At 42.1% G+C, this 16,941-nt stretch overlaps 1 protein-coding gene across 1 annotated transcript in view; it reads right to left on the bottom strand.

The window, feature by feature from the left end:
• Positions 1–15,631, bottom strand: part of sh2b2 (SH2B adaptor protein 2) — a 28,545-nt gene extending 12,914 nt beyond the window's left edge. The window contains exons 1-2 of the mRNA XM_080506951.1: positions 15,383–15,631; positions 1,233–2,187 (exon numbers count right to left, since the gene is read on the bottom strand). Coding sequence (XP_080363077.1) covers positions 1,233–2,156 — 924 coding nt within the window. The 5' untranslated portion in view covers positions 2,157–2,187; positions 15,383–15,631. The remainder of the gene's footprint in view (positions 1–1,232; positions 2,188–15,382) is intronic.
• Between the last annotated feature and the right edge of the window lie 1,310 nt (positions 15,632–16,941).

Here is a 16,941-nt window from a genome sequence, read left to right as displayed (position 1 = left end):
AGCTCATCTCACCCCCCCTCCTGCGACCGACTCCCACCTGTCCTTATCCCTCTCCCCCCCCCCCACTCCCTCCCTTCCTCCCCCACAGCCTGCCCCCCACTAACATTCCCACCAGCCATGATCAAAGGACAGTGGCAGATTTACACACTCAGCTGAACAGCCTCACGGCCCACTTAAGGTCAGAGGCAATGATCTGGAAATCCCATATAGACGAATATGAAGAGCGCCCACATGTGAGCGTGTGAGTTGACCCGTGTTTCTCAAGAGTCAGCAGAGCCGGATGACCACCTTAAATCTAAATCTGGAGTTCGTGAAATGTTTGACACGATTGCCACTTTTGATTTAATGTTCGGGGTTTTGGCTCACTTGCAAAGTCAAGCAAGTTGATGTCTGACTGTTGAGACAGGGAGGAAAACACATGAGTGGATTATCTTTGAGCAGGCGACATCTGAAAGTCTTGATCTTTACTATAAGTCAGCTGAGACATGTTCATTTAAAGGAAAGAACATATATTGGTCATTGTGCTTACAACCTTTGAAAGCATAAAAGCATAAGAGTAAAGAGTAAATACTTGAAGGACGTGCCTACTAGACATGTTTTTTTTTCTCTCCATCTATTATTTTCAGCTATTTTGTTAAAAACAGAAAAATGGAACAGATGGGGAACGTGTTACTGCACAAAATAATCTCAAACAACACTGTTTCACCTTCAGCTTCCGTCATTGTCATCCCTGTCAAGCTTTATTTCCATGTGTGAAATATGACTAAATGTTGGAAACTGATAACTTCATATAATGCAAAGTTCATTACAGTGACTAGAATTCATGGTATGTCATTCAATTCAATTAGTTATCAACCATCATCACAATTAAGATTAAAACAGCCAAATGGAATAATTTTAGCTTGTCAGAGACAATATTTAGTTTGTGATTCAAATTTGGATTTGCGGGTGTGAAGATTTTCTCTTTTCAGTCGGTTTAAAAATATGTTTTGCTTTGCTGCATTGTTAAAAAAAAAAGGGGGGGAGACACTTTTTTTCCTAATCATGAAAATGTACAGTATTTTCCAAATGGACAATTTGCTGACTGATAAAAAAAAAAAATGAAGTAACTGGATTACATCACATTGGACTCAAGGAGATTAAGTGATGGAATTTTACCACATTCTGAAAATGATTAATCCCAAAGTGTTTATTTGGCGAATGGTTCGCTCTTTGTGTGTGTGTTTATGTACCTTGGGTGGTACGTAGAACTCCAGCAAGAATCTTTCCCCTCCTTCATCCTTCTTAGTCTTCCTCAGCAGGAGGCGGCATTTCTGCCACTGCGCAGCACCCATACAGTTTGTGTCGTCAGCCACCATGTACCGCAGCGCTCCCTCCCTTTGGATTTCCAGCAGCTCGGCCTTGTGGCCCTGTGAGCCCCGGGGAAGTCGCAGCTTTTGGGACCATTTCTCTCCCCCGGCCGCCTCCCCTCCTCCTCCTCCTGCCCCTCCAATTCCCCCGTTGGTCTTTCTGGCCCCAGAGGGGGCGTCAGGTTCAGGGGAGGCCCGTCTATGCCACATCTCCTTCACTCCGTCCACCACGCACAGGCTCATGTTCCTCAGAGAGAAGCCCTTCTTGAAGCGAGCCTTCGGGTGGCTGACCGACACGTCCTCGGAGCTGCGGGACTGTCCAAGAGCCGATACCTTGTGGGCCGTCTGGGGGCCCCTGGCAGTGGTCGTACCACTGCCTCCCCCATCTATGCCTCCCCCTCCGCTGTCCATACTGTCCAGGGACTCGCTTGAAGCCCCGGCGTCCTTGCGCCTCTGGTAGAAGTCGTGACCGTATGACAACGGGCAACCCTGGATTCCCAGGAAAGGAACGATGCTGTATTTTGGTGCCGAACCGGAGCCGTCCTCTCCGGGTGAAGACGCCTGGTTTTCCCGAGCCTGGGTCAGAGCCGCAGAGAAGCACTCCAGGAAGTGATGGGCAAAGTGCTGTGAGAAGTTGGCGTCGGCGCCGGGCGAGTCGTAGCACGGGTTCTCCGACAGAAAGCGCTGGAACTTGTCGGCGAAGTCTGCAGCAGAGGCTCGAGCATGGAGCTCGCAGAACTCTCGCCAGTCAGGCAGTGGGCACGAGGAGGAGAGCTCCGGGCTACCGGGCACCACCGCTCCGTTCATCACTGGGCCATGCCAACCCACCGAGGAGAGGCTGAGGAGGAGGAGGAAAGAGAGCAGTGTTACTGTGGATACTCCAAACAGCATGGCAGAATGTATTTGTGTGACCCTTCGACTGAGGATCACACATGACCTACTGATCTACTGCTGAGTAGACAATAACAATGAGCAACTACAAATGAAGAGGAGCTCCACCCAAACCCACAGACGCTTCAAACTTTGACTATAAGCCTGACGAAAACATATTCTGCTTACAAACATCCACATTCGCCACACACCAACTTCCAATTTCCTCACTCAACTCAACTCAACTCAACTCAACTTTATTTATAATGCGCTTTAAGCAGCCGTAGCTGAGACAAAGTGCTGTACATTGAAATAAAAATATGAGAGGCAACATAAAAACACTAAAACAATAAAAACAATAAAAAAGTTAAAGCAATAAAAAACAATCAGATAGTAAAACAATAAACAAAACATAAAAAGTTAAAACAAACAAACAAAAAAAAAAAACGAAGGCACTAAAACCAGAGCAGAGTCTCACGCTGAGGTAAAAGCCAAAGAATAAAAATGGGTGTTAAGACGAGTTTTAAAACCCACTCGCCCACCGCCTGTATATCATTTGATCCTACTCATTCACACTGTCAGCACTGAGCTGCCAAACAGTGCTTCATTGTCCAAACAAAAATAATAAATACTGTAAATAATTTATTCTCGTCCAACTCTTTAATTTATTGCTATAAAATATAATCACAAATCACCGATTAGCTGTTCAGCCTCAGAGCAATGTCAAGATTTGCAAAAGGTTGAGATCATCAGATCAGCAAGCTACTCCACACAGTTAATGGATTTCATTTACATTGTACATTTACTTCGGCTATCTTGAAGCGCTTTACATAATTAGTCACATTCACCCATTCACACTCATGTTTGAAATTCTGACATATCAAGATTGGGTATAAGTGTTATATTATGTTGGTATTGAAGGAAGCATTACAAGAATTATTCATCAAACCTGTTAATTATGTAAATGTCTTATGAAAGACAATCATCATCTTCAATACAGCAGAGATCTTAACATCAAACGGTTTGATTTTCACTTGGGCCAAATTCCCTGTCACAAAATAAACATACAATTTTTACAACTGGCATGCAAAAAAAACCACCAATACAACAAAGAACAAAACTGCAGGAACCGCAAACAATGAGCTCTTCAACAAGAGTAATAGCTGTCTTTTCTTTATTGATAGTTGTACTGATGTTTATGTTTGTTTGTTTTTTAAATTCTGTAGTGTTGGTTTAGATAGCTTTTTGAAGGTTATTTTTTAGAGGATGACAAGTTGTGGCTTCCATTAACACAGAGGTGTCATCGAAAAATACACCCCCCCCCCCAAAAAAAATAAAAAATTCACAGTATATATATTTTTTCACAACGTGAAGAGGCTGAAGGCTGAAGATTACGAGCGGAATTGGCACGTCATAAAGGTTTGATGTCACCTTGAGAAGAGATTCAATGTGATGGCAGATCGAAAGGCAATGATCCAGAAAGCTCAGCCTCCGTCAGCTGTGAGCTTCACCAGGAAATTATTTCTTACACGCAATCTGATCGTTTGAATTATCCGGTTCTGTCAGAGCAGGTTAACTCTACTGTGAATCCAATACGAACTGATCACAAAGCTTTGTATACCTGTCTATCTAACTAATTTTTTTTTTTGTTTGCTTTTGTTTTCAGCATAATGAGTCATTTCTAAAGTCAAACAGTTTACATCCCTCAGCTCCCGAGCACGTTTGTGTGATTCTCCCCTCTGAGCGGCCTGCCTCTCGGCCCCAGCGGTGTCAAACCGCATCACATCACTGCTCAGTCTTCGGCACACAGACTCATGTTAACATTGTGTCAGTAGCAACATCCAACAGCAGTTGCACCCCCCACCCCCCCCCCCCCACCCACCCAACATCTCCTTCCTCAGCACATCAGTGACTAATAAAGCTTCAGCAAGTGATGCGAAACAAACAGACACATGTTGCTTTGATTAATGCACAGATAAAGAGATGATATTGTGCGAGTGGGCCGGCTGGACATCGTGACCAACAGTCCCCAGGCTGCAAAAGCTTATTCTCAAAGCAGCGGGACTCTTGGCAGTCCCCACACAGAAGGAGCTCAAATGTTTGCTTATTGAAATCGCTCTTCTCAACCAAAACACGCATACATTTGCATGGCAGAGTTTCCTGGAATTTCTCCCTCAAGCAGCTTTATTGTCATTTTTGAAAAGCACCAGTATATGGGTTGTCTTTTCAGAAAGGATTAGCATGGGGAAAAAAAAAAAAAGATAGAAAACTCCCTGGTGGAATTAAGTCTGACACGCAGTGTTCAACTCCAAAGCCTGGTGCTGTGTCTTGTTTCGTCTCCCAGCGATTTGAAAAACGCAAAATGTCAGATCAGAAAGAGGATCTGATGAAGGAGCCCGGACGTTGAAGCAGCATTTCTTAGTTTTTCATGTGGAGAAACGAAGTTGCTGATACCTAGTGTTAAAGCCTCAATGGAAAAAAAAGACACCAATGAGTGAAAAAACTTGGATTGTAGAGTAACAAATAAAGAAAAAGCAATTTTTTTCAAAAGGAATCTAAAGTATTTACACTATATAATTTTATATATTTATATAATTATGTTTTACCTCCTTTACCTTGATCTCATGTACAGAACAAGGAGGTTTGAGATACTCTTTATTAGGTCCTGGGGTTTTGTTGTGTTTTTCCAGCCAACGTATTCACATTTTGTTTTCATTGGTTTTTGTTACTAGTCCTCCTGTTTAATTATCCTATTTCTTGTCGATGTCCCTCGTGTTTCCTGCTTTATTATGTCTCCTGTTATTGTTTCACAATTCTGTAAAGTTCTTGTCGTTTTCTACTCTTTCTTTAGAGAATAAATCCTACCTGATTGTTCCTCTCCATTTCTTAGTGTGGAAATAAAAGGCAGCTCTGACATAAGAGGAACAAAACGTTTGAATAGGCTACTTTACCGGCACTGCTCATCATATCGAAAAATCGTAACTCAAACGCAATAAATTCAAATAAATTAAGCTTTGTGTCCATAAACTAGTTATAAAATCCTGAGTACCACCAACCAATCACAGTGAAGAGTCACCAGCGACCATTTCTATTTCCTTTGCTATTTTTTGCTTAGTCTCCCTTATTTTGTCTTCATTATCTGTCCTTATGCTTTGTGATCTGTTTTCAGTCACTGGACCACGTTGACAGTTTGGCCAGAAAAAGATAGAAAACAGTCCAATGTCCACTATACATGATGGTATTCTGTGACATTAGTCCGTTAGGCTGCAGATCATATTCCTTGTAGTTTGATTGGCCCATTATTCATGATTGAGACTGCCTGGGCTGGCCCAAACACTGTCCATTGTCAGTAAATCCCCCATCTGGCCAGCTAATGTGTACAAATTATTTAAAAAAAAGAAAGAAAGAAAGCAAAAAGGAGATGCACAAAAACAGCCAGAGTTGGTGGGTGAACCCTCAACACATTTTGTTATGTCCAGTATAAATGGTATTTAAAAAACACACGAGAAGCACCAAGAAGTCAGACTGGAACTCAACTAAAAGTTGTTAAGAAGCATTTCCAAACTGAACAGAGTTCAGACCCAAAGCAACTTTATGAGCATCGAGTAAAAAACCAGCACGAACATGATATGAAAGCAGAGTCCATAGATGATACCTCAGCCAAGATCATTCAATTGAGAGAGAGCACAATGTGAAATAAAAATAGCAAACAAACAAACAAAATACTTCACAAAGTAAAATCTTTCCAGAAATGTAAGGTTCATAAATGGATGCATAATACAGAGAAATTAATCAGATATCCCTTTACTAATTTCTAGATGAATTGGGGTATGATTTAATAATGAAAACTATTCAATAACTAAAAAGTTCTTGTTATTAATTATTATTGTTATTGTTATTGTTATTGCTGTTGTTGTTGTTATTGTTGTTGTTGTTGTGCACACTTTTCAAAAGTATTATATTAGTATATGAGTCAGTCAACTCATTGACTTCTTCATCAAAACATCTTTTCTCCTTTGCTGTTATTTATATATATAAATATTGTAATATTTGGACCAAAAATATCAGGGCTGATTTGTTTTTGTTTTTTTGTTTTTTTGTTCGAGTCCCACCCTGATGATCTTTTTTCTGTCTGAATCGCAGGTCTGAGGATGAAGATGCTTTCATAACCTGCCAACGTGTGACAGACTCCTAAACTGTTCGTGTTATCGACAAAATTAAAAGAAATAGAGCTTTGTAGCCATATACTTGTCATTGCAATGGCCGAGAGGATTTCCACAGTATGATCAACTAATCACAGGCAAGATTCACCAACAGGTCAGACATTCATAACACGACCTTCCAAGTACAGTCAAAAAATACACAGCAATATTAAAGCACTTACTGCAACAAACAAACAAACAACACTAACTTTGATTTCTTTTTTATGGCTTAAAGCACATATTTCAGCAGTTAAGACTAAAATATGTAAGTTATTTACATTTCATATGATAAATAGTTCACTTTAACAAACTTCAAACCCTTTGGTAACATTGACTGTGAGGCGTTTTACTTCTGCTAACCTAATAATTCTCTCTGCTGTGAAATGGGGAAAAACAACTTTCAGAGTTATTTGTTACCGGAAAGATCTCTGTTCACACACGTAAGCTTTAACATACTTTGACTTTATGATGTGTTTGTATAATTGTATTCATATTAAATGCATAGTAAGCAATATTTACGAAGTGCGAAAGCGTTCACGTCATTAAACACAAACACTAGATGGGTCATTATAGCTTAAGTTTGTAGTTGCTATGAGTTTGTGCTTTGAAGGAGATTTAAAGCAAATGATCCTTTAGAATTAGTCAATCTTCTACCCTACAGTTTTCTTCTTTTTTTTCCCAGTTTTTTTTCTGGATGATATCAGCCAATCCATGGCATATCAGGTTTAATTGATTTTACAGACGTCTGTTTGTCAACCTTTCTTTCTTCCATTTTCTTTACAGTGCTCCCTTATTGTAAATGTATTACAATTCTACAGCCATAAAGTCAAATTAAATCCGAGTCATAAGAGGGTTATGCAACCAAAAACACCTGCTGAGCCGTGGGGTAAATCCTCCACGTAGCAGATGGCGCGTTCCCCACAGCACTCAGTTAATGTTTTTTTTATCACTTCTGACATCGAAATCACCTGGCTAGGAACCATGTAAATCATGGCACTTTATATGGATAAATATGTCACTTGTGTTGGGAGTTTGTTTTCTTATTTCCCTGAGCTCTCCCCAGGTTGCCTCGAAGAAAGGCTCCAAAGCCCATCACTGATTTTCTACAGTGAAGCTGAACTGTTGGCATACCTACTCTCACCAGCATAAGAGAATTCAAAATATAATTATTGGACATTTACTCAGGTCTGCTCTAGATTCAATTGTGTATTATGTTTTCGTTTCTTTAATATTTGCAAATGTTTTGTTCCACCCTGGGGTCCTGGACATAACTACTTAATCAGACTTTGGTACGATTTATTAGGAAACGCAATCATAATTGTTTACCTGGCATGTGACTATAATAGGTGATAATAGATGTTTAATAATCAATACATCTTTACTGATTCAATGTTATTATATCATCACAGGAATAGTGGACCCAGTTCAAAAACGTTTGGAGGTTCATTCATTCATTCAATCATACTGACATGTGGCAAAAGATATCTGAACTCAACAGCTTTCACTTTCAAATGTGTGTGTGTGTGTGTGTGTGTGTGTGTGTGTGTGTGTGTGTGTGTGTGTGTGTGTGTGTGTGTGTGTGTGTGTGTGTGTGTGTGTGTGTGTGTGTGTGTGTGTGTGTGTGTGTGAGTGTGTGTGTGTGTGTGTGTGTGTTGCCGATTAGGAAGTCAATATCCATTCAGCTATTTAAAAAGCTGCACAGGGCCAACTTTCCACTCATTCAGCAGAAAAATAACAACACACAAAGAGGTGTGTTTCTCAAACTTCGGCCCTTTCCGCAAAAGATGAGGATGTGCCTCAAGGATACTGAACTGACTGTACGTCTGCCGCGCCCACACACACACACACACACACACACACACACACACACACACACACACACACACACACACACACACACACACACACACACACACACACACACACACACACACACACACACACACACACACACACAGTTATCGAGTCAGCATGAAACTCAAGCCATGAGACGCTGGAGGAAGTGGACAGCATTATGGTTTTCTCAGGCTCAGCAGACTGGAGCAGACTAAATATTGTAAGAGCACACAGATGGATGTAAAGTTGAAAATCACGGCAGACAAAGCAAAATGGGACGAAATTAATGTGGGCTGAATATGAATGATTAAGGAGGAATCAGCAGGGATTCAAACAGTACATTTACCTAAATTGAATTTTATCTAAACGTTGTAAAAACACGTGTTCAAATGGTTCTTAAAATGTCAGCTTTGTGGTATTATATATTCGTCTCTGACAAGGGAAGGCAAACCAGTCTGTTTTATTATTTGTATTTTAACTTTTAATCTGTCTTGCTCTCTGTTGATGTCTATCGTGAGGCGCACCAAAACATAATGGACTTGAAACTGGAGGGAGCGATGCAGCTGAGGCTGGACGGTTGGGAAGAATGAGAAAAGGTGAACTTGATTGAAATCGGGATTTGCAGCCGTTCATGGTGAAAAATCTTGGCCTCTCTCCTAATGGCCACACGGGGCAAGAGAGGGTCCAAATCTGAACAGAAGTGTGTGAAACATACAAATCAGAGGTTCAGGCTGTTATTATGAGAGAATTTTCACAGGACGAGTGTTGCAGTTTTATACAACCTGAGTTAAAAACATAGCTGCTTTTCTTGTAATTCATTCAGTATTTATTTATTTTTTTATCATCCTGTCACAGACTTTATGCCTGTGCTGTTTTTTATAGGAAGAAAACAGTGAGATTTCAGGCTCAAAACTGTTAAAACTTTCCCATGAAAGTGTAAACCTGAAAGCATCTGGAGATTCATTTCTCACATGTTCATCACCATCTTTTTCAAATTGCCACCGTCTTCTTTTTTCTTTCTTGTTGATGAAATTGATTGTCGCACGTTCATCTCTTTTATTTGTCATGACTTTCAGTTCAGGCCTTCAACTATCAATTTGAGTTCGCATCTTGTATTTTTTTTCACTTTAACTTTGGTCAATGTTGTAGATTGTTTTTCCAGCACTGGAGGGGGGCATGTTTTTGCTCCACAGGCCAGCTGCTAAAACAATCAGAGAGTGTGTGGAGGTGGAGGAGACAAGGAGAGCATAAAGAAAGGGAGACATACTACCAGACGTGGGGGAGCAGAGGCACCATGTCGGTTTTTACATCTAAAAAAAAAACTTTTTTTTTTGGTTTTCCAGCCTCTCTGGACCAGAATCAGAAGAGAAAGACAAGACTAGAAGGAGTCTAAAAATGTTCACCTCCATCCTTCGGGGCTCGGAAGTCCTTTCCTTCCTCTACCTCTTTCCTATCTGTTGTAAAAATCTACCACGGCGGTGCCCCCGCCTCCTGCTCCTGCTGCTGCTGCTGCTGGTCATACACCCGGGGGAGCGGGGCCGGTATCTCTGTCAGATGGTTGGGAAGTTCTGTCTGTAACAGTAAACTAACCAGGGAGGGGAGGAAAGAGACATTACTGCACAGGGAGACATGATCAGCCTTACAGCCTGCAAAACACATCGTACAAGATCCGTTCACTTCAGGCCGGCTCACGGGAGAGCTGCGCCAGTGCCGGGATTCACACAGGCCTGATTAACACTCCGGTGTTGTGGAGTATTCATGTCGAGCAGCTCAGGCGATGGTCCTGCAGAACCAAGTATAACGGATGTGCACAGATCTGTGCATACCTTCATGCACTCGTAGAGTTAAACACAGTACATGGAGCTGAATACACTTTAACAGCTTTATAGCCTGTGAGCAGCTTCCGACCAGCAGCAGACCCTCAGCGATTGGCCGACGAGGACGTTCGGTCGTGTGGAGCTACCGCCCCGGGGAGTTCGAGCCCCGGCTATGTTTTCGAAGATTAGCCTGCTCCACGGCACAGCACACAGCAGTGTACACACAACTTAAAGGCTGTATATGAATCCATTCATTATGCGTCATTATATAAGATGTGAATATCGCAGCACTTTGATATGGACCAAGGATGTTTAGTGATTGTTGAAATGGAACACCTGTTTCTTTACATATTGACGTTGGTTTTACACTGGTCTGATATGCCCCAGTGGTGATCTGATATTATGTATTAGTGTAACAACACACGTGTTGTTTGGGAGCATTAGTTGATTTTAAATTTTGGAAAACAATAATGGCAGTATATATATAAATCATCTGTTTATTATTGGAAAACATCAGTATGGCTGCTTTGTCTCATTGTGCTTATTATCTGAGGTGATATGAATTTACATAAAAGTAAAATATTCCACATTGGTCCTGCTATTTTTCAGGTAAACCGCATGAGCTAAATAATCAAACTAAAAATCTAAAACCTTTTAAAAAACTGATTTGACTTGTTGATGTTGTTACATGTCCCAGTGGAATGGCCTGGGAATTGTCTTTTTATATTAAAACTGATTTGACAGTAATAAAGGATAGAAATTACAAAAAGTACTCCCAAAATGAAGGATGATCATTAATGACAGAGATCAACTGAACAAGGTGCCTGTTTTTGTTGTTCTGTGATTAAAAAAATAAAAAAATAAATAAAAGCAGACAATGACAATCAAACCAACCCTGACTCACCCACAGAAGTCAAAATAAAGTGTATTACAGCAGACATGCAGGTGTGTGGAGTCCCAGAAGTAATAGAAGCAAACAGAAGGTGCCAGTGAACATCAGATCGAACACTGGTGAAAAAGAAAGGACGATAGAGATAAAACACCCCAGGAGGAAGAGATCAGACACGGTAGACGTACGATGAGAGACTGAGATCAGACTTTCCAGCAGGACAAAGAGCAGAACTAGAGGTCGGCAGTGATAAAAAAACCCACAGCCACCTACTTTTAGATCTGTACACTGGAGCCGCAGGTCAGTGACCTTTAACCTGACCGCTGATGACCTCACTCTTCCTCAATGGGCCTGAACTTTCTCTGTGAGAGTTTCAAACAGACCCAAAGTGGCATCGCTGCGACCACCAGGTGGGGGGGGGGGGGGGGGGGGGGGGGGCATGATGAGGATGATGATGATGATGATGATGATGATGATGATGATGATGATGATGATGGCCCACCAGCACCTCTCAATGAGAGCTATTTGGAGGCAGACAGATGCAAACTGATGATAAGAAACCAAACGCTATGGGGGAAATGATGAGGGAGTATTCCTGAGGATGTAATCACTTGAGTTTAATCTGCAGACAGACACACTGTGCAGTGCTCACCAATTTACCTGTATTTACCCCCCCCCCCCCCCTCCTTTCAGCCACTTCTGATGAAGATAGAATGGCTTCATCGCCTCAATATTAACTCCATAAATTAGCGTGTCGTATATACGGAGGCCGTCCCGTCTCTCTCGGCCTCGTGCTTCCTCCGGCAGGCAGTGACCATGTAAATGTTGAGTGAGCTCAGGCATCCATATGGCAGCCGGCGATAAAGGACAGAGCGCGTGGGAGACGCACGTTACGCTCCTGGCTTCTATTTCCTGTCTCTCAGCCAACAGGTCTAACTAATTCCACAGATGACCACGGGCCTTCTCGTGGAGTTTGTACATGGAGGTGGAAATACTGTACAACCACTGTGAACATGGAGTGTTTCACTGAGCTGCTGATCTGAAGGCACAGAGTGAAGGCTCGGATGAAAATCAACAAAAAAACAAGTCAAGTAAGGATAAGGCAGACAAATGGTGGCGAGAGCTACATGTACAGTCGACCCCTTTGTAAGATGATACAATACGACGCTTCTTTAGTCATAATAAGTTTTTGTTTGGTTCTTATATGTTGAACAAACACTGTTTATCTACTCCGTATCAATCCTTCAAATTGAAATAAGCTAATCATTTTAGTTTATAAATCACAATCAATAAAGCAGATGCAATGAATGCCTTTGTGTTTTCAGATTTGTTCATTGAAATAACAGTGCTTTTTCTCTTTCCCCTAGGTTACACCGTCTGTTGTTGGTTTTGTTTTCTGTCACGCCCATTTGGCGTTCCCACCTGTGTTTCAGAAGCAAAGCTTGACTTTGTTGTTTTTTGTTGTTTTTCTTGATTGTCGCATGACTGACCTTTCTGTGCAACATGTATATTTGGCGTTTCGATATCATGATAATCAGAGATGTCGTGCAACACTAATATATATCAAACAGAAAAAAAGCTGCGACGTCCTTTAGGAGCTGGACGTTGGTCATTTAAGGTGTCACTGATTCTGTACTGAATACAAATATGATTACAATGATGAGCCACAACATCATGAGCCATGGTATCTGACAGCAGAATATCAAAGTTTTCAGATCCTGTAAGTTGCGAGGTTTGCTCTTCATGACACCACATGCATCAACAAGCCCTGGCCATCGATGGCCACTTTACAGATTGACCATAATTCCTTCCTGAGACCACTTTTGAAACTGACAACTGTAGACCAGAACAGCCTACAAGAGCTGCAGTTTTGTAGACACTCTGACTCAATCATCTCGTAAAATCACAATTTGCAATTTGGGGAGTCACACACTTTTCCACTTTTTTAATTCTCGCAAATCAATTTTGAGTACAAAATGACCACTTGACCAACGCATCCTACCCACTAACCCATGAAGAAACGACAATCAGTGTTATTCTTCTCACCTATTAGTGGTCATAATGATATGGCTGATCCGTGTACGAGTGAGACACTGCTGGTTTTCATTTGGCTGCTTGTGGTGTTTTACTGAATTACATGCTGTGTGATTATACATAGACAGAGTGGTATTTAATTGCCTATTAAAGCATCGATTGATCATCTTTGGGCAAATGAAGTCATTAAAGCTAAACTGAAACAAAGCAAAACTTGCATGTATTGGCACAGTGCAGAATTCAGCCGCGGAAACACTGTGCCTTCACTATAAAGTCATGACAGAGGAAATGCAAATGACGATGATATCAGCAGTGATATCCTCCAGATTTCGGATCTCATAATGTGCTAGATTGGATTCATCTGCAATTTTCTCCTGGCCAATTCAGGCAAACCTCTAAGTTCACCTCAGTCACTTTAACTGTTGTACTTCAGAGCGACACTTCATCATCGCGACAAGAGAGAAGCTCCGTCACAATAATATTAACTGTAAGCAAATATACGACATAAAAGCACTTGCGATAAAGCCACAGAGAACTATTTTACTATTAGCCTCTCAACCAGGCTTAGACTGAATACACTCCAGAACCCAGTGATCAAAACTTGGATAAAGGAGCTATAGAAGATGAGATGGAGACCCTACATTTTTTCAGACATATATTGGGCCACATGGGAGTGGATGTCTACAAGTACATCTCTACATGTAGCAGTAGCACGACATGTCATAAGAGCACCGGTCTGAAGAATTGGGATTTTATAGAACGAATGGCTGCATCTCTGTAAAATGGCAATTGTATAGAATGTAACATACACATAGCTACACAAAACAAGAATGTCATTATATGATATTATAGTATTCTTTTTAAATAATTTCCCAACAGTAATTCTTATTTGTTTTTTAATTGGATCACAACGTAATCCTAAAAATATGTACCCTGCAGCTGCTTTTTCTGAATTGTCAACAATTACAGTGATGCAAAGCTAGCAAAATAATCACACTACGTTCCTGCTACAATATGACAGTATTTGGTTATAGAATAGTACAGTTTTGATGGGTATATATTCTTGTATTTCATCGTGGCCCCTGTGCAATAAAGTTTCTCTGTGATAATCTTCAGTCAGGCACAGTGCTTCTCAAAGAAAAATAATGTTGGGAATTAGGGTGATGCCTTTTAGATGTGTGATATTTTTTTCCATTCATATCTGAGAAGACTTCAAAATAAAAGCAAATCATCAGAGGGCATATTAGAGATGAATTTGCTGCAATAAAACCCCTCTAAACCACAAGTGTTAACAGTTTCAGACCAAATGGAGAGACATTGAAATTAAACTGTCTGAAATGCCGTTATTTATTGCCAGTGGTATTCATATATCTTATATATCAACAATGATGAACTCCAGCATTCACTCAACTTTCACTTGGCATAACAGTTGGTTGGTGGTTGATTTTTAAATTTTTTTTTTTTGGGGGGGGGGGGTCATCCATTGAGTTGGATGGGTTACAGTCACAACCTGCAGCAAAGCCGCACCGCCTCACATGGACAATGTGAGTTTATTCCAGAGAGGTATACATCAGAGCAGCACGGTATCTTGTTAAAATCTGACTTATTGCTTCATATTAAGTGACCGTCTTGCGCAGCCTATAAAAAGATATGTGAGAGAAAGTCAATAGCAGGCCTAAGACAGGCCCGTGCTGCAGGCCCGGGGAGCCTATTTAAAGCCAGCAGTGGATCGTTGAGAAGGCTGCGCACTGGATTTCATGAATGGGAATCTGCAGCACCCTCCTGCTTGAATGGCTGACGGACCCAGGACTGAATGGGGAGTCCTGCGTGCGCACACGGAATCCGGCTCGTGGGGAGCGGGCCTCGCGTCACACACACCATGTCACAGATCGCAGCACCGCTCCAGGCCCCGGGTCCGTCCTGACACTGGCCGCACTTCAACCCCATCAACTCTATTAGATGGATTATCGGGGAAAAGCCCCTTTACACCGCGACCCCGCTCCGCACGAGTCCAGGAAGCCTCATCCGCGCACCGTGCACGCGCTCCAAAAGACCAAACAAGCCGCGAGACGACCACCAGGACTACCACCATGACGACCACCACACTTGTTCTCTAACCACAACCACCAGAAACCAGATCCGAGTGCAGGGTTCTGGCGAGGAGCCGGAGCATTAACAAATACGGCAGCCTCCAGGTTTTGTTGTTGTTGTTTCCTCCGCACATCAAGATGCTGGAGCCTCCCTTCACCACTGCGTCTGCTCTCTTTCTCTCTCTCTCTCTCACACACACACACACACACACACACCGCGTAATGAGGAAAAACCTCATCAGACGTGAAGATGGTCCAGACGCGCTCAATGAGAAATAGAAGGCTGCGCTCTCACCTCAATGCAGGGCTGGCTCCATGTCGATCCCCCTCTCCCTCTCTCTCTCTTTCTCTCTCTCTCTCTCTCTGTCAGAGGGTCCCGGCCCGGGGTCTGCCCTGGACGTGGTCACTGTGCAGGAGCCGACTCATTTGCTGCTCTTCTCCACCCGGGTTACAACCGCTCGCAGCCCGGCAGCGCTCCCTCCATCTCCGCTCGACGCACTGAGCCGCTGCTTGGCCGCTGCGCTCTGCGCGCCTCAGACCCGGAGCTCCGTCCGCTCCGTCAGCCTCCACAGCGCACAGCCGCCGCTGCTTCCGCTCCAGCTCTTCACGGTAAAGCTCAGAGGTGGAGTAGGAGATTAGTATCAGGGGGACGAAGATATACTCCAACCTCCTCCTCCCACTGAGCTTCATAAATGTCCGTCCATCCATCCGTCCATCCATCCATCCATCCATCCATCCATCCATAAAATAAAGTGTTTACGTTACTTGACTTCAAAGGTTTTGAGATGCACGTTGCAAATATTTCTGCTGGTTTATTCGTCTTCGTTTATTGATTTTAACGTAAAAGAGAAAGTCAATGATCCAAAGCTGCCACATTTGACCGATTTTGTTATATGTTGTTGTTGTTGTTGTTATTGTAAGTAACATTTAAAGAATGAATAGCTATACCAATATCAAATACGCTACAACAAGAGGTAAATGTGAATGTGCTTCTTGAGTAGGGGAATTCATAAAATTAATTCGTGTTCTTTTATGCAGTTTTTTGTTTTTTTACCTGTCAAATCGATTGAGTTGAGTTTATTTAAAATGATTTTGAAAATCTGATGTTGGGTTTTGAACAATTGCGTTATCTCTAGTATGTACACACACACACACACACACACACACACACACACACACACACACACACACACACAATTTAATTTTGAATGCACTCTGTAATATTGGTACATTTGGTTTTGTCAGTGGTGAAATTGAAATTGACAACAGCCACGCCCCCCTCCCCCTCCGTGTGTGTGTGTGTGTGTGTGTGTGTGTGTGTGTGTGTGTGTGTGTGTGTGTGTGTGTGTGTGAGATCTATTCAACACTGCACTTAAAGGAGCCACGCCCTTTTATTGTTACCCGAGTACTACATTGATGTGTTGTGTGCCTGTAACAATGTGTGTTAATAAATGAATACATGCCTCTAAATAAATGGCCTAACAGCAGCACTGAAACCACAATCACACACACATACACACACACACACATACACACACACACACACACGCACACGCACACGCACACGCACACACACACACACACACACACACAGATGTGACAGATGTGGATGGTGGTCCAGGAGTCGGGTCCAGGAGAGTCTGTCAAAAGACCAGATGTCACTTTCTTTCATACAATCTGTCAAAAGCTGATAATTGATGGGTGCAATGAGGTCAATTCTAGTAATGTGTGGTCATTGTCAATGTCTGCTTTGAATGTTTGTGGTTGTTTTGTGTCTCTGTGGTAATTTCGTAACACCTACTAGTTGTCTTTCTATCTCTGTGGTAATTTTGTGTCTCTTCATGGTGCCTTTAT

This window comes from Blennius ocellaris (genome assembly GCF_963422515.1).
Source record: "Blennius ocellaris genome assembly, chromosome: 2".
Lineage (NCBI taxonomy): Eukaryota > Metazoa > Chordata > Actinopteri > Blenniiformes > Blenniidae > Blennius > Blennius ocellaris.
This window is presented reverse-complemented; position numbering and strand designations above follow the sequence as displayed.